The sequence below is a fragment of the Aulonocara sp. 'chitande type north' Nkhata Bay genome, linkage group LG23, assembly GCF_057382095.1.
Source record: "Aulonocara sp. 'chitande type north' Nkhata Bay isolate Kocher_YH1m ecotype deep benthic linkage group LG23, A_spYH_male_GT1.1, whole genome shotgun sequence".
NCBI classification, from domain to species: Eukaryota; Metazoa; Chordata; class Actinopteri; order Cichliformes; family Cichlidae; genus Aulonocara; species Aulonocara sp. 'chitande type north' Nkhata Bay.
The window spans coordinates 47,318,471-47,343,234 of NC_141365.1; the positions used below are offsets into that span (position 1 = coordinate 47,318,471).

Genomic DNA, 24,764 nt, shown 5'->3' on the forward strand with positions numbered 1-24,764 from the left:
CTCACTGATTCTGATGCGTCGGCGGCTCCGAGCTTTGTGTTTACGTCTTTGTGCAGAATCCGTGTTCCTGCTCTCATTCACTGTTTCAGCTGTTTGGTGGTTGTTAAAGTTTTGTGAGGTTTAACCTGAGATTCTGGCGTTTCGGGCAAAATAAAATTATATTAAAAAAATCGATTCAGGATTTTAATGAATCGATATCACGTTATCCAAGCTAGAATCGATTTTAAACGATGAATCGATTATTAAAACCCACTCCTAGTCGCAAACTATAGACCCATCTCACATCTGTCTTTTTTATCTAAAATCTTTGAAAAAGTGTTTTTTAAGCAGCTCACTGAGCATCTGTCAACTAACAATCTGTTTGAACCATTTCAGTCTGCTTTTAGACCAAATCACTCCACAGAAACAGCTTTAGTCAAAGTGGTAAATGATCTGCTGGTAAATGCAGACAACAATCGCACTTCAGTTTTATTACTGCTGGATCTAAGTGCTGTGTTTGACACTGTGCATCACTGCATTTTATTGGATAGGCTTGAACATTTTATTGGAATTACAGGAAATGTTTTATCATGGCTGAGATCTCACCTGTTTGGGAGGTCTCAGACTGTTAGTTTTAAAAACGATCTCTCCGAGACTTGTGCAGTGAGGCATGGGGTCCCTCAGGGCTCCGTACTTGGACCATTGCTGTTTTCTATGTACCTGCTGCCTCTTGGTGTTCTTTTACGTTCTTTTAATGTAACCTTTCATTGTTACGCTGATGACCTGCAGCTTTATGTTCCTTTAACCATTGGAAATTGTGCTGAAGTCTCTAAACTAGAATGTTGTTTATCTGCAATTAAGGGCTGGTTATCAGATAATTTCTTGCTCCTAAATACTGATAAGACAGAGGTGATGGTCATTGGGCCACACAAATTTCAGCACTTGTCCCAAAATTTGATCTTGAGAATTGATGACAGTGTCATAAATTGCAGGAACAAGGTAAAAAACTTGGGCGTGTGGTTCGACATTGGTGCTCTCCTTTGAATCTCATGTAAAAGAGATAACAAAGACCGCCTTTTATCATTAGAGGAACATCAGCCAGAATCAGACAAGTTTTGTCAAGCAACACTGCAGAGGTTCTTGTCCATGCATTTGTGTCTTCCCACATCGATTATTGCAATGCTCTTCTTTCTGGCCTACCAAAGAAAAGTTTTAGAGGTCTGCAGATGGTGCAAAATGCAGCTGCTCGCATTTTAACAAGAACTGGGAAATTTGAGCACATTACCCCTGTTCTGAGATGTCTTCACTGGCTACCTTGTCAGGTTTGAGCAGATTTTAAGGTCCTGCTGCTCACCTACAAGGTTTTAAACGGATTGGCACCTTCATACCTCTCCGACCTTTTACACCTTTATGTTCCATCTCGTGCTCTCCGATCTCAGGACTCTGGTCTTCCAAAAGTTCTTAGAGCCAGAAAAAAGACAATTGGAGAGCTTTTTCTTTTCATGCCCCGTTTCTGTGGAACAACCTCCCACAAGATATTCGGCAGGCTGCTCTGTGGAGGTTTTTAAAACCAAGTTGAAGACACATTTGTTCACCCGATCCTACATGTCTTAATTCTATGGCTTTTAGTTTTTACATTTTTATTGTTTTTAACTTGTATTGTGTCTTTTACCTGTATTGCTATGTATCGCTTTTATTTTATTTATCTCTTTAGTTGTACAGCACTTTGTTTGAAAGCGCTTTATAAATAAAGTTATTATTATTATTATTATTACAAGGTCCACGTTTACGGGAACATCTGCTACAGATATGGGAGAATATTTGATTTCTATTGTAGACAGAAGCCACGGGTGTGTTCAGTCAAACGTTTAGAATAAACTTTGGTCTATAAATGTGTTTCATGATTTATTTTTAACTCCAACTGCTTATTTGTACTATGCTTTCATTTCAGGGTGCAATGAGAAATAAAAAGGATATGTTCAATAAAACTGTCACGATCCTGGGTCTGTGACTCAGTGTTTTCTGTTTTGTATTGTTAATCTTTGATTTCATGATGTATCTTTGTTTATTCTTACGTTTTGGTTCTGTGTTTTATTATACCTCTAAGTTCAGTCTTTGTATTTCCTGCTTTGTTGTGAAGGTCCGTGTCTCATGTCAGTGTGTTTAGTTTGCGTTTCCTCTGTCTCGTCTTGTCAATCACTCCCAGCTGTGTCCTCCTTCTGTGTCTCATTGCCTCGTTATCCCTCTGTGTATTTAAGCCTTGTGTTTGCCTCTGTTAGTTGCTGGTTCGTCTGCGTATCTGTCAGGGTCCTGGGTCTCCTGATCTAGTGTTTTCAGTTCTTTGTGATTTTTGTATTATGTGAGTTTAGTTTGTGAGTTATTCTATGCTTCCTAGGTTTTGATTCCCTGCCCCCCTTGTTTCTCTGTGCACTCTGTTCTGTGTTTAGTCTTCTCTGTCCATTTGTTCCGCCCTGTGTTGTTGCTTTCTGTGTCTCCCTCTGTGTAACTGTCTATATAATAGTGATGGGCAGATGAAGCTTCATGAAGCACTGAAGCTTTTCATCCATTTGGTTCATCCCAGCGCAAAGCTTCTTGAAGCTTCATTTGCTCTAGTAGGACACCTACTGGACGTAAAAATATTAGTTGGCATGAATTTGAAGAGTGTGGCCTTTTGCACACAGCCTGTAAATGTCAACAACAAAAGGAGTGTGTAAAACATGTATATTGTAGTGATGGCAGTATACTGTGTATATTTATACTGGCAGTATGGAAAATGATTATTTGGAAATGCTTAAAATGGAAATGATCATTTACTGTGAGGTGTGGTTGGGGTGTGGACAGTAGTTGTGCTTTTGTAACGTTGAGGTATGGACAGCTACACACTGAGGCTTTGAGCCTCAGTCCTGCCTGTTCACATTTTATTCTGTAAAAACTAAATTTTCACTGCTTTTATGACCTTTTTAGTGGGGAGAACATTGCTAGGATTTAATGATTTAACATCTTTTGAATCCTTTGTCCTCCACAATGCTAAATGGCTGGGAGTCCTCAATCACCATGCTGACCAGGTCTTCATCTATTTGAGATTGTTCTCTGAGGAAAGACAACAAAGACAAAGCACAAATATAAATATCACACACGTAACTTATTACAGCTGTATAATATTGTTATATCATTTAGTAACATTACAGCATGCTATATTATCATGGCATTTGATGCTCACCTGGTCTTGCTCCACAGTCGGTGTTCCCCTTATTCTCATGCAAAGCTCTGTAGTGCCTAAGCATGGATGAGGTGTTGTTGTTATATCCCAGCTCCCTGGCACATAGCAAACACTTCACCTTGTACAAAAGTAAAGCCGCTTAACATAAATTGTATTGCACCATCAGTATTATGAAAATACATCTTCTGTAGAAATTTACATACCTTGTTGGGAGGAATAAGATCAAAATGTTCCCACACAGGGAAGGACATCCTCCCCTTCTTAACTGGCTCCATTCTCTCCTGACTTTCTCTCCTCACTCTCATAAACCTCCAAACTGTCTCCAAACTCTCACTAACCGCAACTCTCCATCAAACACCTACATTTTGAATGAAGTCTGAGGGGTTTATATCGCTGTCATATCTCGCGGCAAAGTTCGAACCACTTCATGAACCAGTCACGTGGTGCAGCGAGGCTTCGGACGTCATCATTTTCAGCTCCTCCCATAAATGAAGCAAGCCTCGATACGCGCATCGCGGAAACTCTCCCTCAATTACTCGACACAAGCTTCGAAGCCTCGATACAGAACGTCACATCACTACTATATAGTGATGTGTTGTGGTGCTTTGCTCCCACCCCTTGTGTTCCGTGTTTTCATCTTCCCTTCGTGTACTTCTTCATATTCGTGTACTGTAGGTTAGGTTTTTGCTTAGTTTCCATGCTCACCTTCGCCATTTCTGTTTGTATCACCATCTGATGAATAAACTCACTTGCATCTGAGCTGCCTGCATAAAGGGTCCTTTAATAATTTACACACGGCTCGCAAACCGTGACAAAAACACTGGAAAAATATGGCTGTTCTAAAACGTTTGATGGGTAGTGTATATATTTAGTTTATATATTTTCTTTATTTATAATAGTTTGTTTTATATTGTAGCAAAGTGTTACTTGGATACTTCTCTATGTGCTTCTTTATGTGCAATTTTGTTGCATTCTGAGCCTTAGAAATTTATTGGTGGTAGTGATGAACTGCTGTTAGAATCAAGTTAAATTCTGATAAATCAGACAATTACCTCTCCATCTGTTGTTACAGTCTTTGTTTATCGGATCCTTACAGGGTAAAAGATGACGACACCTAAAGAAATCCTTCTGGGGACTTTGAAGGATTTGGGACGTGATGACTTTGAAGAATTTAAGTGGCATCTGAAGAACGGGTCTGTAGAAGGTTTACCAGCAATCCCAGAAAGTGAACTGGAGAAAGCAGAGAGGACGAACGTAGTGGATCTGATGTTTGATACCTACTCTATCAACACTTTTGAAGTCGCTAAAAATCTTTTGGGGAGGTTAAACAGGAATGATCTGTTGGAGAATTTAAATAAAACCATCCCAGAACCCACAGGTAAGTCAGGGAATGACTAAACAAAAAACACACAAACAATAAAAACATTAGTTAACATTACACAGGTGCCATAAGCATCCATATAAATAATAAATCCAAAACACTTGCCAACACTTTCAGGAGTGAGAGACTGCAGAAAGCCAACAGTTTGTGTTTTATGCATCTGCACAAATAACCTCCTGTGTACACATGAATATCTGCTCTTTGGGTTGGTTTGATTAAAATGGGACCAGCAGCAGGTTTTCAGCCCATTTTACAGATTTATATTGTCAGATTGGTTTTAGAGCTGTTTTATCAACATAAATGAGGCGACAACAACAGTTTGGGACACGTCACAAATATGATCAAAGTGCTTTTTCTTAAATCTATTTACCAGTTGAAGGCAAAGGTTAAAATAAATGGCTGCCATTTCTTTCTGCTGTTTGGAGACCCAAACAAAAAAATGCCCAGACAGTAAATGTTTTTTATTATGGTTGATAAACAGGACACTAAGGTGATTGGTCAAACGTTGGAGGAAAGCCACAGTTCTCCTTATTTGACTGAAATCCACCATTTCAGCTCATGTTTTTTCTTCTGCAGCTTTCTGGGAGATTCCACTTCAGCCTTCTGCTGGCAACGCTCCCGTTACCATGCTTCCCTTAGGCAGTATCATTAGAAGACATAGCATACATTTACACTGCTATGCAGATGACACCCAGCTCTATCTGTCCATGAAGCCAGATAACACACACCAATTAGTTAAACTGCAGGAATGTCTTAAAGACATAAAGACCTGGATAGGGGGGCGGGCAAGATGGCGGACTGAGCAGTCTCATCCGTCTGAACTCCTCACTAAAGTCCCGATGTTTTAATCTTGAAGTTATAAAATCCACTCCTTTGAGCTATATTGACGACGTTTCAGCCCGAACATGAAGAAAACCAACAACACGAAACCTCTGGCAGTGGAAAAACCTCCCTTTTACAATCCAGAGAAACAGCGAGCATGACTACCCAGCTCCGATGGAGCAATCCTTCTAGGAAGATGAAGATGGAAAACGCAGTTGATGTTGTCCACAGAGTGGGAAGAGCGGTGGAGAATAAGCATCGACAAATCATTATTCTGTTTGTGAGACGTGCCGTGAGAGATGACATCTGGAGGCGAACAAAGGCTTCTCCCGTGTTCAAAGAAGAAGGCATCCGCTTTGCTGAAGACCTGACCCCAGAGGACTGGAGATCCAGACAAGCGTTGTGGCCAAAAATCGACCAGGCTCGGAAGGAAGGCAAGGCTGCAGGCTTCAGGGGCCCTTTTTGGTTTCATAGAAGGCAAACGCATCAGGGTAGAGACTCCAGGTATGGGCTGACATCTGACTACGAAAGGAATACTGTATACAGTGGAACATTTCGGATGATGGGACTTTTACCTCAAGATTTTCCTACTCCATCTCCTAAACTTCCTCTTTAAAGCTGTTCATGTGTTCTGTGTTCCAATTAAAAAATAATATTTCTTTTTTTTCCTTTAACACAAGGGGACTTAAAGACTCAATTAAGTGCAAAGCTGTCTTTCCGTTCTGCAAGGGGCAACAGGCAAATTGTTTTTTTCTCCAGGAAACTCATTCTGAGGAATCTGATGTGAAATTTTGGTCACAACAATGGGGAGATAAAATGTTTTTTAGTCATGGTACAAAGAGGTCGGCTGGGGTTGCTGTTTGTTTCAACAGATGTCCTGGTAGGTTTTTGTGCCACATGGCAGACAAAAATGGACATTGGGTTGCCTGTGTGTTAAATACTGATAATACTCTGATTATTTTGGTTAATGTTTATGGATACAACAATGATCAAGAGAATAAGAACCTGCTGCATCAAATTTCTACAGTTATAAGGGAACTTTATACCAAATTCCCTACTGATTATATAGTAGTTGGAGGTGATTTCAATGTGACTCCTGATGAATGGTTGGATAGATGGCCTTCAAAATTTTCAAGAGAACATAAAAACCCAATATTTGAAAAATTCGCTAATGATACTAAATTAATAGATATATGGAGAGTGTTAAACGAAGATGTAAAACAATTCACCTGGCACAAACCTAATGGTCAAAGCAGGCCACGTATTGATTATTGGTTGGTATCCAACTCAATTTTACAATATGTTAAGGAAACAGTCATCTCTAACAGTCCCTTAAGTGACCATTGCACCATTATTCTGAGACTACAAAGCAAAGACCAAAACAACACATTTAAGAATTATTGTAATTTAATTGTCAGATGCTGAGAAATGAGGAGTATTGTAATTCTATTAAAAAATTAATTTTAGATATCCAGAATAATGAAGCCATCAATACACCGATGCTCAAATGGGAATATCTTAAATTTAGAATCAGAAAAACCTCAATTGCATTCGGTAAAAAGTTAAACAGACAAAGAAAAGAAGAGGAATCAAATGTAGTAAAAGAACTTATGAATCTTTATGGCAAATTGAATTGGACTGAGGAAGAAAAAGGAAAAATTAATAATTTACAATCTAAATTGGACGAAATGGACCTTTATAGAGCCAAGGCTGCTTATTTGCGATCCAAAGCCAAGTGGATAGAAGAGGGTGAAAAGAACACTGCCTATTTTTGCAATCTAGAAAAACGTAGACAAGAATATAACTCAATATGTAACCTACTAATCAATGGAGAGGAATGTACAGACCCTAAACGCATTTCAAATGAAGTATTTACTTTTTACAGTAACCTTTATAAGTCTTCATACTCAGAACAAAATGTCACCTCCTTCTTTGACAAAATCAGTACTTGGATTCCAGTAATTGATGATAATTTTAGAGAAATTTGTGATGGAGACCTGACTATAGAAGAATTTGATTTTGCTATTAAGAGCATGGCATCTGATCGCTCACCGGGACCAGATGGTATAACAACTAATTTCTATAAGCACTTTTGGGAAGACCTAAAATTACTATTATTCAGTGCGTTAAATGAATGTATAAATCAAAAGGAGCTTATGACAACAATGAAACAGGGAGTTATAAAATTAATTCCAAAACCGGGGAAAGATAAGAAAAAACTAAGTAATCTAAGACCTATAACACTTTTAAATACAGACTACAAAGTTTTTACAAAAGTTTTAGCAACAAGACTAAAAACAGGTATTTCTGAAATAATTAGCCCAACACAATCAGGATTTCTCAAAGGACGGTTGATCCAAAACAATATCCGCTTGGTTTTGGACCTTATCGATTACAATTACCTAACTAAGCATGATGGTTTTATGTTGTTCTTGGACTTCCATAAAGCATTTGATTCTATTGAACACACTTTTGTGCTTCTCTTTTAGAAGGCACATGTCCCAGGTTCAGGGTGGAGAGGGGTATCAGGCAGGGCTGCAGCATCTCACCTCTTTTATTCATTGTAGCCACTGAATTACTTGCTATTACTGTCATAAACTCAAACATCAAAGGATTAGACATAAATAATCACAAATTAATAATAAGTCAGCTTGCCGATGATACAACAATCTTTCTAAAAAATAAAGAACGAATTCCATTGGCCTTAGATACAATAAAGATCTTTTCTGATGCTTCTGGACTACGCCTGAACCTGGACAAATGTGAACTCATGAGTATCCACAATTGTTCTCACTCTTCTTTGTATGATGTACCTGTCAAAAATGAAATCAAATATCTTGGAATCTGGATAACTAAATGCATGGCTGATAGTGAAGAATAGAATATTCAGAATACAATTGACAAATGCAAAAAAACTCTAAACCATTGGCTACAGAGAGATTTAACGTTGTTGGGCAGGATAATGTTGACCAAGGTTGAATCTTTGTCCGGATTAATCTATCCAGCTTATTCCCTAGCCATCCCACCAAGAATTATAAAAGACATCAATAAGGTGAATTTTAATTTCATAACAAGTTTTGTTAAATTGGAAATTAATGTTTAAACATAACTTTAGTCCCCACAATGTTCCATTGTGGAATAATAGGGTGATATTGAATCGGGGGAAATCTATGTTTGTGGAAGAATGGATGACAAAACAAATTTGGTCTGTGACACATATAATGGATGAAAATGGAGATATACTTGAATTAAACAGGCTTAATGAGAAATATGACATGAGTTGCTCGTTCGAGCTCTATAAAAAGGTTTCACAGAATATCCCAACAGTCCTTGTAAATACGATAAAGAACAATTTTTCAAATATACAGACTCCAAATTTACATAAAGTTAAACTAGATGGTCTTGACTTGGTTAATGGAAAATGCAATAATCAATTTTTGAGGAGGTATTTGGTTAACACCTTATATCCAGGTAGGACAAAACATTCACTCGTCTTTAAAGATTATAACAAATCTGAGATCTCGTTGATCAGAACCAAATATTTAACTTTTCCAATTCCCCCCAAATTTAAAGAAGTCCATTTTAGAACTACAAAAAATATTTACCCCTCCAATGAATTTATGAGAGACAGATTTAAATTTGTGTTAGACAACTGTTATATTTGTAAAACAACTTCGGAAACAACAGAGCACATGTTCTATGGATGCGTGACAATCCAGAATTTATGGAAATCTCTCCATGTCCTAATATTGTCCCAGTATGGATATATTGATTTTTGGTCTTTTCAAAATATTCAAATTGGAGTAATCCTTAAGGACAAAAATAGTGAGTTTTTAGTTAACAATCTCATTATTATAACAAAGTATTACATACATAAATGCCGATATGCTAAATCCCCCCCTTCATGGCCTGCTCTTAAAAACGACCTCTCCCTGTTCCGTAAATCTCTTAAGCTAATAAATAAGCCCCAAGCAATCAAATTGCATAGATTTTTAGAAGAGTTTGATTTTTCTTAGCCCCTTATTTAAGTTATGTGTCTTGTTTATGGAACCTCACTTTTAGAGATTTTATGATCCCCCTTGTCTTCTTTATTTCTGTTCCTTTTTTTTCATTCTTTTTTTATTGTTATTTATTTTTGTATTGGTTATTTATCTTTTTATATTATTATTATGTAGATGTGTGTATATGGATGTGAACGTATGCATGTGTATATGCATATATATGTATATATGTGTATGTGTATATATATATGTGTGTGTATGTATGTTTACTTTCAGTTATTGTCGATTTCATTGTGGTGTACAGGAGATGTGATTCTGTTCTAATTGATTTAATATGTCGCTTGTCTCTTTGAGATTGTCATTGTTATTGTTCTAAATAAAGTTCATTTAAAAAACAAAACAAAACATAAAGACCTGGATGGCCGCTAACGTTCTGCTTCTTAATTCAGATCAAACTGAGGTTATTGTACTCGGCCCTGAAAATCTTAGAAATATGGTATCTAAGCAGATTCTTACTCTGGATGACATTACCTTGGCCTCCAGTAACACTGTGAGGAACCTTGGAGTCATTTTTGACCAGGACATGTCCTTCAACGCACATATTAAACAAATATGTAAGACTGCGTTCTTCCATTTGTGCAACATCTCTAAAGTTAGAAATATCCTGTCTCAGAGTGACGCTGAAAAACTAGTTCTGTCATGGTCCTGGGTCGTTCAGCGTTTTGCTTCATTTTTGGTATCACCTTGTGTACTTTGTGTTAATTCTGATTTTGTATTAGTTCTTAGGGTTGAATCTGGTGTTTAGTGTTTTATGATCTCTACCTGTGTCTTTCCTCTGTGTTCTGTTCGTGTCCCCGAGTTTGTGTTGTAAAACAGTCTGTTTCCTGTTTTACTTTGAAGGTTTGTGTCTCGCCTTGTGAATTAGGATCAGCTGTGCTCCCCTCCTGTGTGTCATTCCCTCATTACCTTGTGTGTATTTATAGTGTGTGTCTGCCTGTGTTCCTCGTTGTGTCGTCTGCATTACTGTGTTAATCAGTGTTACTACGCGTCTCTCTATCCAGCCTTCTTTGTGTCATCTCTGTGTATTCCCCGCTGTCCTTATGTTTTCAGGTTTGTCTTTTACAGTGGCTTGCAAAAGTATTTGGTCCCCTTGAACTTTTCCACATTTTGTCACATTACAGCCACAAACATGAATCAATTTTATTGGAATTCCACATGAGAGACCAACACAAAGTGGTGGACACGTGAGAAGTGGAACGAGAATCATACATGACTCCAAACATTTTTTACAAATAAATAACTGCAAAATGGGGTGTGTGTAATTATTCAGCCCCCTTTGGTCTGAGTGCAGTCAGTTGCCCATAGACGTTGCCTGATGAGTGCTAATGACTAAATAGAGTGCACCTGTGTGTAATCTAATGTCAGTACAAATACAGCTGCTCTGTGACAGCCTCAGAGGTTGTCTATGAGAATATTGGGAGCAAAAACACCATGAAGTCCAAAGAACACAACAGACAGGCCAGGGATAAAGTTATTGAGAAATGTAAAGCAGGCTTAGGCTACAAAAAGATTTCCCAAGCCTTGAACATCCCACAGCTCAGGTGGGGGAATCTGTCCATAGGACAACTATTAGTGGTGCACTGCACAAAGTTGGCCTTTATGGAAGAGTGGCAAGAAGAAAGCCATTGTTAACAGAAAACCATAAGAAGTCCCGTTTGCAGTTTGCCACAAGCCATGTGGGGGACACAGCAAACATGTGGAAGAAGGTGGAAGAGGGTTACGCGAAACAAGCTGAGGAGCACAAGACAAAATGTGAGGCAGAGAACTGACTGTGGTAAGCAGACAATCTGGAGAAGGTTCATTGTCAGTGCTGCTCATAAATACTGCCGGAGTAATTGGCAACAGGTGAGGAGCAGGGAGGAGTGAGGAGGGCTCCACCCAGGGGAGGAGAGCTGATGCTGTGGAAAGTTACTCAGACTCACTCGGATCATGACACCAAGAGTCCAGTGAACTGAACACATAACCACAGTAACCAGAATGCAGTTTTCTCATTTGTGTCATTTGCTGTTTATTCATGCAGAGATTCTCACTGAGTGTCAGCTCAAACTCAAGTCAGACCTGAAGCAGAAGTTCCAGTGTGTGCTTGAGGGGATTTCTACAACAGGAAACCCGACCCTCCTGAATCAGATCTACACAGAGCTCTACATCACAGGGGGAGGGACTGCAGAGGTCAATGATGAACATGAGGTCAGACAGATTGAAACAGCATCCAGGAAACCAGACAGACCAGAAACAACCATCAGACAAGAAGACATCTTTAAACTCCCACCTGGAAGAGATAAACCAATCAGAACAGTGCTGACAATGGGAGTGGCTGGCATTGGGAAAACAGTCCTAACACAGAAGTTCACTCTGGACTGGGCTGAAGACAAAGCCAACCAGGACATCCAGTTCATGTTTCCATTCACTTTCAGAAAGCTGAATCTGCTGAAAGAGGAAAAGTTCAGCTTGGTGGAACTTGTTCATCACTTCTTTACTGAAACCAAAGAAGCAGGAATCTGCAGCTTTGAAGACTTCCAGGTTGTGTTCATCTTTGATGGTCTGGATGAGTGTCGACCTCTTCTGGACTTCCACAAAACTGCAATCCTGACTGACCCTAGAAAGTCCACCTCAGTGGATGTGCTGCTGATAAACCTCATTAGGGGGGAACTGCTTCCCTCTGCTCGCCTCTGGATAACCACACGACCCGCAGCAGCCAATAAGATCCTTCGTGACATTGTTGACATGGTGACAGAGGTCAGAGGGTTCACTGACCCACAGAAGGAGGAGTATTTCAAGAAGAGATTCAGAGATGAGGAGCAGGCCAGCAGCATCATCTCCCACATCAAGACATCACGAAGCCTCCACATCATGTGCCACATCCCAGTCTTCTGCTGGATCACTGCTACAGTTCTGGAGTTTGTCATGAAGAACAAAGAGAGCGAAGATCTGCCTAAGACTCTCACAGAGCTCTACATACGCCTTGTGCTATTTCACCTAACAACGAAGGACATCAAGTATGATGGAGGAGCTGAGACAGAGTCATGCAGGAAGATCATTGAGTCTCTGGGAAAACTGGCCTTTGATCAGCTGCAGAAAGGAAACCTGATCTTCTATGAATCAGACCTGACAGAGTGTGGCATCGATATCAGGGCAGCCTCAGTGTACTCAGGAGTGTTCACACAGATCTTTAAAGCTGATGAGTGCCACATGTTCACCGATGTCGTTTACTGTTTCGTCCATCTGAGTATTCAGGAGTTCTTTGCTGCTCTTCATGTCTATCTGACCTTCATCAACTCTGGAGTCAACCTGCTTAAGAAACAATCTCCTCTATCTAAAATTTTCCAGAAAACACTTACTATAAAAGACTTCTACCAGAGTGCTGTGGACAAAGCCTTAGAGAGTCCAAATGGACACCTGGACTTGTTCCTCCGCTTCCTCCTGGGTCTTTCACTGCAAACCAATCAGAATCTCCTATGCATGCTGACACAGACAGGAAGTAGCTCACAGACCAATCAGGAAACAGTTCACTACATCAAGAAGAAGCTCAGTGGGAAACTGTCTGCAGAGAAAAGCATCAACCTGTTCCACTGTCTGAATGAACTGGATGATCGTTCTCTAGTGGAGGAGATCCAACAGTCCCTGAGATCAGGACGTCTCTCCACAGATCAACTGTCTCCTGCTCAGTGGTCGGCTCTGGTCTTCATCTTACTGTCATCAGATCTGGATGAGTTCGACCTGAAGAAATACTCCCGTTCAGAGAAGGCATTTTTGAAGCTACTGCCAGTGGTCAAAGCATCCAAGAAAGTGCTGTAAGTGAATCTATGAACAAATATGTTCAATAATGCTAGATGAATAAAAGAATATGTCTCCATTGTTATTCTTCCTCAGGCTGAGAGATTGTAAACTCTCAAAAAGAAGCTTTGAAGCTTTGTCTGAAATTCTCAGCTCCCCATCCAATCATCTGAGAGAGCTGGACCTGAGCTCGAACAAGCTGCAGGATTCAGGATTGGATTTGCTGTGTGTTGGACTAAAGAGTCCTGACTGTAAACTTGAAACTCTCAGGTAAGGATACAGACTTTTTGACACTTTTTGACTCTTAAATCTGTAAGTTTATCTTGATGTGGACGTTCAAAGTCAGCACAATTTTCCTTTTAAGTTCCTGAGTTTATATTTTTGACTGTCAGGTTGTCTGGACAGATGTTTTTATTTTATTTTATTTTTTTACTCGTCCCTAAAGTCAGAACTAAACCCACATGTAGATGACTTTCTGTTACTGGAGCAGCCTTCCTGAAGACAGCAGTGTGTTTTCATGCTTTTAAAGCCAAACTCACCTTTCTGACCTGGCTTTCATTTATTATCTATTTTTGTTTGTTTATTATATATTTATTTCTACTGTTTAACTACTGCTCACATCTTTTATCCTCCTTTTTAATTGTTCATTTCTTTTTACCCAGTGTTTCTATATTGCACTTTGTATTTGTCATCTATATTTATCATGCACTACTTTGCTCATTTATTGTTTGCTTTTAATGTTATTAAATTCCGGTTCTTTTGGTATTCTTTACGGCCAAAAAGACGCAGCTCAAAAGTGGTCTTTTTACTTTAAAAATGATCTTTATTTTACATATCAGTATATGGAGACCTGAACACACAACCCCAGGTCTGAAGCACAAAACAGGAAGCCTAGTCATTTATATAGACGTCACACACACTTTAAGTTTCGATCAAACACTCTGCTTAGTTTCACTTTTCACCGGAAAAAGCATGTAATTTCCTGTCAGTCCTGTCGGCACAGAGTGTACTCAGAGTTGGGCCTTTCTTATAAAGCAATATAATCAGCATATAAGTATTTAAGATTATAAATTTAAACCTCAATGTTCTTACCTGGTCTCTGGTTTGTTTGTTTGTTTGTTTTGCTCAGTTCTGTTTTTCTGAGGTTTTTTAAGTTATTAAATTTGTAACTGTAGTGATTTGTGTGTGTGACAGAGAGGCACTGCTAGGGATTTTTGACACAAGTTGTTCTTGTAAAATCAGTCTGTGAAGGTTCTCAGACATCCATGTCACCGTAGTGTAAGGAGCTTGGAAAGAAAAGTGTCTGGACTTCTTTAAGTTTCCTTGAAGATGTTTCACCTCTTATGAGAGAAGCGTCTTCAGTTCTAAGGGTCAAATGGTGGAGTGGGGCAGTCAGTGAAAGGGTAATGGTGGTGGCTCAGGGTTTGTATGTTTGGGGGGTTCAGAGGGAAAAGATGAATGCAGCTCTGGAGTTGGTGTGTGAGAGCAGGGAGTGAATTCAGCATCCTGATAGCCTGACAACAAACATGAATCAATTTTATTGGAATTCAACGTGAGAGACCAACACAAAGTGGTGTACACGTGAGAAGTGGAACGAAAATCATACTTGATTCCAAACATTTTTTACAAATAAATAACTGCAAAGTGGGGTGTGTGTAATTATTCAGCCCCCTTTGGTCTGAGTGCAGTCAGTTGCCCATAGACATTGCCTGATGAGTGCTAATGACTAAATAGAGTGCACCTGTGTGTAATCTAATGTCAGTACAAATACAGCTGCTCTGTGACGGCCTCAGAGGTTGTCTAAGAGAATATTGGGAGCAACAACACCATGAAGTCCAAAGAACACACCAGACAGGTCAGGGATAAAGTTATTGAGAAATGTAAAGCAGGCTTAGGCTACAAAAAGATTTCCCAAGCCTTGAACATCCCACGGAGCACTGTTCAAGCGATCATTCAGAAATGGAAGTATGGCACAACTGTAAACCTACCAAGACAAGGCCGTCCACCTAAACTCACAGGCCGAACAAGGAGAGCGCTGATCAGAAATGCAGCCAAGAGGCCCATGGTGACTCTGGACGAGCTGCAGAGATCTACAGCTCAGGTGGGGGAATCTGTCCATAGGACAACTATTAGTGGTGCACTGCACAAAGTTGGCCTTTATGGAAGAGTGGCAAGAAGAAAGCCATTGTTAACAAAAAACCATAAGAAGTCCAGTTTGCAGTTTGCCACAAGCCATGTGGGGGACACAGCAAACATGTGGAAGAAGGTGCTCTGGTCACATGAGATCAAAATGGAACTTTTTGGCCAAAATGCAAAACGCTATGTGAGGCGGAAAACTAACACTGCACATCACTCTGAACACACCACCCCCACTGTCAAATATGGTGGTGGCAGCATCATGCTCTGGGGGTGCTTCTCTTCAGCAGGGACAGGGAAGCTGGTCAGAATTGATGGGAAGATGGATGGATGGAGCCAAATACAAGGCAATCTTGGAAGAAAACCTCTTGGAGTCTGCAAAAGACTTGAGACTGGGGCGGAGGTTCACCTTCCAGCAGGACAACGACCCTAAACATAAAGCCAGGGCAACAATGGAATGGTTTAAAACAAAACATATCCATGTGTTAGAATGGCCCAGTCAAAGTCCAGATCTAAATCCAATCAGGAGTCTGTGGCAAGATCTGAAAACTGCTGTTCACAAACGCTGCCCATCTAATCTGACTGAGCTGGAGCTGTTTTGCAAAAAAGAATGGGCAAGAATTTCAGTCTGTAGATGTGCAAAGCTGGTAGAGACAGACCCTAAAAGACTGGCAGCTGGAACTGCAGCAAAAGCTGGTTCTACAAAGTATTGACTCAGGGGCTGAATAATTACACACACCCCACTTTGCAGTTATTTATTTGTAAAAAATGTTTGGAATCATGTATGATTTCCGTTCCTCTTCTCACGCGTGCACCACTTTGTGTTGGTCTTTCACCTGGAATTCCAATAAAAAATGATTCATGTTTGTGGCTGTAATGTGACAAAATGTGGAAAAGTTCAAGGGGGCCAAATACTTTTACAAGCCACTGTATTAATCCCCCGGGTGGTTTTCACACAGCTGAATAAACGTCAAACAGAAAACTGATTAAGCAGAAGTGTGAGATGGTCGAGAGTTTACTCCAGTGTCCTGTTATATTTTAGATAGCAAGGAGCAGACAGCTGAGTTTATTAAACTCCACCGAGACAGCGGTGATGCTAATCTGAAGGCTAGACTGTCCCATTTCATACCCGTTTACTTCTGGCCTACCCGACCTTCTGAGGACCCGGCCCACATAGACCACGAAGTCCGGGTCGTCAGGAGGATGCAGAACGAAGTTACAGCTCCCCAAAAACGAAGCCAAAACACCTCTATCGCCCCCTGGTGTCTGGCTGCAGTATAGGTCATAAACCCCGCCTCCTCCATGTTAGCGGATGGGACTGGGGTCAGACTAAAATAAATTTATTCTCCTCAGATATTTTTCCAAAGATTCTTTCTTTTCTTATCAATAGTTCTCATCACGCTGATTTATGTCCAAGTTTGATTCTAATTCCGACAGCGGTGATGTTAAAATGGGGTGTAACGTCATCATAGCAGCTTTGACTGGCAGCTGTAGTCACGGAGAAACTTGCGTATCTCTGTTCGGGAATAGCAGATAGAGCGTAGGCTCTGAGAGGACGGCCTGCCTTTACGCTACGAAGACATGACCGAGTGTTTTAACCTGACAGCCTGAGGTGTTCTTCAGTAAACTGGGCTACCCGACAGAAGGACCCGAGGCCCCGCTGCACTTTTTCGGTAAGTTAAACGTGTTTGTAAGCTACTCCGTAACTACCGTCCTTAGCTCGGTCCTGAGACCTAGCTAGCTAAGATGAGCACTCGGCCGTCAGGGTTTGTTTAGCTAACCCGTGCAGGTGAATGAATTTACCCTGACTACAGAAATCAAGAGAAACGCCCCGGGCTACTCAGTCACTAATTACCGTTACTGTACTTTTATTACAAGTGTTATACTGTAAAGGCAACAGGCTGCACCCCGCTGCAGCTCCTGTGCAGAGCTGAATATTAAATATCTTATTAAACAGCACCATGTTTTCAGTCTCCACATGCGTAAAGACAGTAACACCAACTTTAAAAACCTGGCACTTAAGTAACTCCTCATTAATCTGTAAAAACTGATCAAATAGCAAAGGCAAGGCAAGTTTATTTGTATAGCACAATTCAACAACAAGGTGATTTAAAGTGCTTTACAGAGACATTAGAAACAAAAACAAATAAAAAGCATGATTTAAAATTGATTAAAACAAGCAAACAAAATAGTAAGCTGACTTAGTTATTGTCTTAATGTGTTTTTCTAAGTTTAGGTCTGCATCCATCACTACACCCAAATTTCTCGCCTGGTTTGTGGTTTTTAGGTGTATAGATTGAAGTTCTCTGGTGACCTGTAATCGTTTTTCTTTGGTGCCAAAGACTATTACCTCAGTTTTGTTTTTGTTTAGCTGGAGAAAATTGTGGCACAACCAGTCATTAATTTCCTCAATGCATTTACCAAGAGCCTGTACAGGGCCTCGGTCTCCTGGTGACATTGTGATATATATTTGTGTGTCATCTGCATAGCTGTGGTAGTTTATTTTGTTGTTCTTTATAATCTGTGCCAGTGGGAGCATGTAAATGTTAAACAGAGGGGGTCCCAAGATGGAACCTTGGGGAACTCCACATGTGATACTTGTCTGCTCAGATGTGAAGTTACCTATTGATACAAAGTAGCCCGATATTTACTGAAACCAACGACTTCCTCTTGGCAGCTTAAGTTAAAATGTTTGTTTAATTTTTCCACTGATTAATTTTTTAGCACTCACTGTATTTTTTATACTGAGTTTGTTGCAAATATTCAGGTTAAAAAACTGTCTGAAATATTGTTAATGAGGTATGTTCACAAAGACACATGTGCAGAACTCTGTACAGCTTCCATCCTTTAAGACAAATAGTTTGAAGCATTAATATTTCTTCTTCAATACCAGTGCTGATACCAGTGCTGATACCACCTCTGTATGTTGTGACCAGGATGCAGCAGCAGACTGAACCAGGACTGAAACCTGCTCCATCATCTCATCTTTGCAGATGTCCATTTATAAAGCTCCAACAACTCAAAGGTGAACATTATATAGGAACATCTGTTCGTATATAAGGCTTTTTTTTAAATAAACAGCTCATATGTCAGCTGTCAGCAGAACTGTAGGACTGAAAAAATGTAAGAGAAGAGAAGAACACTCCCGAGTGTGTGAGGACAGAAGGATCAGCTTTATTTCAGATTTGAGAGATAAACTTTATATTTCAGTTTGTGATGATTGTGTTCTCGTTGTGATTACAGGAGCCGTCCTCAGATTCAGACCTCTGCACCACCCAGTGACAGCAGACAGATCATCCTATAGCTTCACTCTTTGTAGTAACTCCAAAATTAACTGATGAAAACAGTCCAAAGGTTAAAGTACCACATGTGCTGTCAGTGACAGCTGCAGCTGTTTAAAGATAAAGTTAAAAGGATGAATCACCCATGTAACTGTGTCACTGTATATCAGCATCAACAGGACCTGAGTTTGGTGTTTCAGAGAGCTGTTGTCTACGTCTGTGTGCTGTCATCGCTCAGTCTGACCGAACGATGGACAGACTCAAGTTTGACTTTGAAACAAACTGTGTTGTTAAACAGTTTCATGGTTCAAAAAACAAAACAATCAAAAACACTTTTTTCATACTTGTGTTAAGTTTTGTATAGAAATGAGACCAAATTGATTGTGAGGTTAAATGTGATAGAAACAGCTCACACTGACATCCATCCTGATCAAACATGAGTGTCATGAAGCCTGTTTGCAGTTGTTTGCACTGTTTTCCACTCTGGATGTTGTTTCTGTTCAGCTGTGAGTATAAAAGGCTCCATTCTACAACCTGTTTGTGTTAGTTGTTCAATAGAAACATTATTTTGTGCTGATGTTGCACTTCTTTTATTCACAACCAGAGTTTTTGACGTCTGCATCAAACTGATTTAAATGACTTTTGAATATTACTTTAAATACTTATATTTAAAGTTCTGATAAAAGTTTAAATACAAAGATCAGTATTGTCTAATGTTTTGGCTGCAGTGTGTTTTTGCAGACAGGTATAACAGAACAGCTTTAGTGTTTAAATTTTTTAAACTTCAGTATGAATTTATACAAAATGCAGCAAGATATTAAAAAAACGTTTGATTATAAAATCGACTATATTGGATTCATATTGATATCGGACATTAAAAGTGGCATCGTTCCATCTCTGCTTTGACTAGAGACACAGCTCGGTGTTTTCCACTTTGTCATCATTTTAAAAATTGTCAGAGGTCATTTTTGAAAAAATGAAGTAAATCAACCATGAAAACCATGAAGCAACATGTGAACATGAGCTGATGGTGCTGAAGTGAAGCAAAGTTACAGAGGTTTGATTACAGACACAGCTGAGAGTTTGTAATCTGTCATCATTTTAAAAAGTTTCCATGGAACAGCAGAAATGAGGCTTTACTGTCAGAGGCCGACAGCACTGAACACAACAGCAGACTGGTGGCTAATAAACAGTGAATGATGCAGAAACAGATGTTTGAAGCTGTTCTTGGAGTACACTGAGAGAGAGAGAGCTGTGCAGGCAGGAACAGCCAAAGTCAGAGAGAATTCATGAGCATATTGATCAAACGTGAAGCAGAGTTTGGATCTTCTTTTGCTGCTGCTTCACTCAGTTTTGGTTGGAGACAGATGAAACCTGCAGCTTCAGGATCTGTGAGCTGTCCACTTTCAGCCCCGACGGCGTGTCCGTGTACGTGCCGTGGAGTGAACGATCCACGCTCTGTGTTTCCATCTTTGTGTGTTTAGCTGCTCTCATTTACTGTTTTAGCTGTTTGCTGCTTGTTGAAATAGTTTGTGAGCTTTAACCTGAGATTCTGGCAAAATACATTTATATTAAACATCGATTCAGGATTGAATGAATCAACATCGTTTTATTCAAATTAAAACCATTTAAATGGGAACATGAATTTTTTACAGCCGCCTCTAATGCTGGGTAATGTCAGCTGGTCCATGTGCAGCTGGCTGTGAGGCTCAGGGAGCGTCTACAAAGTGCAACACTGAAAGAACATCATCCATAAATATTGAGTAAGAACTGGACTCTCATACAGCGAGACTCAAATGCCTTTAAACATCAGCTTATCCTGCTGATCCAAGTCCAACACTGAGTTTGTAAAAACATGTTTGTCAATCATTTTGTTTGGTTTCTGAGGAAAAAGATTCAATAACTTGCTGCTAATACACAACATTTCATCATATTTCCTCATAACCCTCTTTTGTCTGACCATTTGATCCCATTTGAATTTGCAATAAAGGATCCACAGAGTTTGGTGACAATAATGACAGTAGATGTTTGTGTGAAAGTGCTGGAAGCAAATGAGTGTGTGATGTTCTTTCAGTGTTGCACTTTGTAGACGCTCCCTGAGCACTGGTCTCACAGCCAGCTGCACATAGAGACCAGTGTTGTTAGTCCAGGTCAGAAGATGACTTGTTGGAATGAAAATGAGCTTGTAGTTTGTCTGCTTTAATAATGTGACTGGAAAAAGGTGTTGGACTTCAAATATGTCCATTTCTGTCACACTTCACCTTTAAAAGTGAAGCCATGTGGTTCCTGGAAGGAAAAACACGACTTTTTCAAGTCTTTGTCCTGTTTTTATGAGAAATGTACGACTTTAATGTGAAACATTCAGAGTTTTTTCTCTTGTTGTGTTTGTTTGAAGCTGCTTCCTGTTGGCTTCAGCTGTTTGGAGTTTCCATTTTCTAAACTTCTACATTCTGAACCTTCTTCAGCTCTGAACAGATGATGAAACACTGAATGATTTCAAGCACTTTGTCTAATAAACTTACATCTTTCATTCTTTATACAGATTGAGGAGCTGTGGTTTGTCAGAGATCAGCTGTGATTATCTGGCAGCAGCACTGAAGTCCAACCCCTCCCATCTGAGACAGCTGGACCTGAGCTCCAACAACAAGCTGCAGGATCCAGGAGTGAAGCATCTGTGTGATTTCCTGGAGAGTCCAGGATGTAAACTTGAAACTCTGAGGTCAGTCAGCATGTTTTATTTGTGCTGAGATGAATATGATGTGAAAGTTGTGCTGACACTAAACTGCAGACATCAGGCTGATATTATACTGATCCACACTGAGGATCTTCATGGTAAAGTCTGTTTTCTTCTTCTCTGGTTTAGTCCATTGACTGCAGCAGAACAATGTTCACATTTCAAACAGTGATACTCAACGTATGGCCCGCGGCCCACACGCGGCCTGCCCACCTTTCCTGATTCAGAGAGAGGGGACCCTGATTAACTGTGTAGCTTCTTTCTCACAGTTCTAAGTATCAGACACAACAATGAATAATCCACAGCTGACTGTCTTTAGCAGGTCAAAGGTCACGGCACACAGCAGACAGTCAGAAATATTCTAACTCTGATCATTTATCAGTTGTGACACTGTGAGACTTGATCAGAGGTGTGATCATCACAGCAGAGGCCTTTGTGTCAAAGTCACTGAGGATCAAACAGAAACACATGAAGCAGATTTTCCTCTTCTGGCTTTTTATAGCAGATAACCTTCAAAATATTCTGCAGTCGATCAAAAACTGAAGCAAACCATGAAGCAACATGTGAACATGAGCTGATGCTGCTGAAGTGAAGCAAAGTTACAGAGGTTTGATTACAGACACAGCTGAGAGTTTGTAATCTGTCATCATTTTAAAAAGTTTCCATGGAACAGCAGAAATGAGGCTTTACTGTCAGAGGCCGACAGCACTGAACACAACAGCAGACTGGTGGCTAATAAACAGTGAATGATGCAGAAACAGATGTTTGAAGCTGTTCTTGGAGTACACTGAGAGAGAGAGAGCTGTGCAGGCAGGAACAGCCAAAGTCAGAGAGAATTCATGAGCATATTTATCAAACATGAAGCAGAGTTTGGATCTTCTTTTGCTGCTGCTTCACTCAGTTTTGGTTGGAGACAGATGAAACCTGCAGCTTCAGGATCTGTGAGCTGTCCACTTTCACTTTGTCTAATAAACTTACATCTTTCATTCTTTATACAGATTGAAGAGCTGTGGTTTGTCAGATATTGGCCTTGATTATCTGGCAGCAGCACTGAAGTCCAACCCCTCGTATCCCACAGAGGTGGACCTGAGTGGAACCTACAGGAACCTGCAGGGTTCAGGAGTGAAGCATCTGTGTGATTTTCGGGAGAATCCACGATGTCGATTTGAAACTCTGAGGTCAGTCAGCATGTTTTAGTTGTGCTGAGATGAATATGATGTGAAAGTTGTGCTGACACTAAACTGCAGACATCAGGCTGATATTATACTGATCCACACTGAGGATCTTCATGGTAAAGTCTGTTTTCTTCTTCTCTGGTTTAGTCCATTGACTGCAGCAGAACAATGTTCACATTTCAAACAGTGATACTCAACGTATGGCCCGCGGCCCACACGCGGCCTGCCCACCTTTCCTAATTCAGAGAGAGGGGACCCTGATTAACTGTGTAGCTTCTTCCTCACAGTTCTAAGTATCAGACACAACAATGAATAATCCACAGCTGACTGTCTTTAGCAGGTCAAAGGTCACGGCACACAGCACTCTGTGAAACAGTTTGGAGCAGGAATTCTTGCACATTTACAAACTGACACTGCTGCACGGCATGCTGGGTAATGCTAGCTGCTCAGGTATGGGCGTGCTAACGGCTGTGAGGCTCTGTGGCTGCAGAACACTGAAGAAGAGAAAAGAGAGGTGGAGGATGAAGAAAAGAGGCGGAGATGAAGCAGAAGTTTAGCTCTAGAGAGGAGCTGTGTCTGTGTGTGGGCGGGGCTTAGGCAGCTCCGCCCACACAGTGACAGTGAAGCAGGTGAAGAGTAATAAATGAAGACAGCAGACAGGATTTGATAAGCTGATGTACAAACATGTAGTATGATGGTGGCAGCTACAGAAACAGGTCCATACAGACTGAAGCGTGTCTCAGTCTGAATGTACACTGCTGTTATAAGAGCTGTGGAAACTCAGGTCAAAAGGACGTAACCACACTGCTGACAGTTCCAGGACATTCACAGAGTTACAGCATCATTTGTGACCATAAAGACAGAAAGCTCATCCAAATCCTGGGATTAAAAGTCTGTCCTGGTGGTGTCCAGTCAAACACGTCTCTGTGAAAGCTTCAATCCAACAGGCTCCAAAGTCCTTCTGCTCATTTCCTCGCCGGGTTCTTGATGCTCCTGTACCATCTCTCTGTCATCCTCCTCGCTCCCTCTTTGCACTCACAGTCTTTGTGCATCATTAACACTCACATGTGGAAAACCAAAGTTTTACTGGGCAGAAGATGATCATCAGTGACTCTGTCTTTAAAACACTCTTGTTAGAAATGTACGACTTTAATGTGAAACATTCAGAGTTTTTTCTCTTGTTGTGTTTGTTTGAAGCTGCTTCCTGTTGGCTTCAGCTGTTTGGAGTTTCCATTTTCTAAACTTCTACATTCTGAACCTTCTTCAGCTCTGAACAGATGATGAAACACTGAATGATTTCAAGCTCTTTGTCTAATAAACTTACATCTTTCATTCTCTATACAGATTGGAGCGCTGTGATTTGTCAGAGATCAGCTGTGATTATCTGGAAGCAGTGCTGAAGCTCAACCCTTCGTATCCCAGAGAGGTGGACCTGAGAGACCACAAGCTTCAGGATTCAGGAGTGAAGCAGCTGTGTGTTCTTCTGGAGAATCCACAACATCAAATTGAAACTCTGAGGTCAGTCTCCACGTTTTAGTTGTGCTGACACTGTCGATCTGTGGAACTAAAACCTTTATACAGGAAGTCTGGTTCAGCTCTTTGTAGACCTTCTAATCTCTGATCCTCTGAGTCTTACTCAGTAGATGATGCAGAGTTGTGAAGCCGATGTGGGTGAGGACACTCGCCCAGCTCTAACTACTTTGACGTCCAGGCGGCTTCCCTGCTTGTCCTGATACAAACAAACCTGAGTAACCTTGCAGGTCAGATCTCATCAGTCACACCTGTTATGGCAGCTCTCCTCTAGATTGTAGTTCTTGTTAACCTGGGATGGTTTTAGAAGCCTGGACCACAGACTGCAAGGGAAGATATTACTGGGAAAGGCCAAAGCAACCTATTAGACCCATTAAACACTAACATAGATGAATACTCAGATTTAAACCTTTATTGTTTCACAAAGGGTTAAAAAGGGAACGTCCACAGTTTAGACTGCAGCAGATTTTATTAAAGCAGTTTGACAGGAGCAAAGCAAAAACACAAAGAATAAGTGTTTCACATATTAATACATATAACATAATAATAAAAGAAAAGCAAAAGAATGATACAAAAGAATGAAAAAGTTGTCCAGAGCAGCAGGATGTCTGAGGTCTGCAGAAACACAAAAACACAGCAGCTAAAAATAGTTGTTGAAAGAAAACGAGGTG

The 24,764-nt window shown here is 40.3% G+C and overlaps 2 protein-coding genes across 2 annotated transcripts in view; both read left to right on the top strand.

Annotated features, from left to right (window-relative positions):
- LOC147302822 (ribonuclease inhibitor-like) overlaps nt 1-24,764 on the top strand; it is a gene marked incomplete at its 5' end in the record, with an annotated part of 440,111 nt that overhangs the window by 312,701 nt on the left and 102,646 nt on the right. The window lies entirely within an intron of this gene.
- LOC147302837 (NACHT, LRR and PYD domains-containing protein 3-like) lies at nt 4,304-24,100 on the top strand. The gene is made up of 7 exons (XM_086282128.1): nt 4,304-4,577; nt 11,484-13,254; nt 13,334-13,507; nt 16,980-17,046; nt 21,210-21,373; nt 22,387-22,566; nt 23,908-24,100. Exons 1-7 carry the CDS (start codon nt 4,304-4,306, stop codon nt 24,098-24,100), a joined length of 2,823 nt encoding a protein of 940 aa, XP_086138254.1.

Coding starts and splice junctions, on each gene's coding strand:
- LOC147302837 (XM_086282128.1), top strand. CDS start 4,304: ATGACGACACCTAAAGAAATCCTTCTGGGGACTTTGAAGGATTTGGGA. Junction 21,374..22,386: donor TGTAAACTTGAAACTCTGAG/GTCAGTCAGCAT, acceptor TTCTTTATACAG/ATTGAAGAGCTGTGGTTTGT. Junction 22,567..23,907: donor TGTCGATTTGAAACTCTGAG/GTCAGTCAGCAT, acceptor TTCTCTATACAG/ATTGGAGCGCTGTGATTTGT.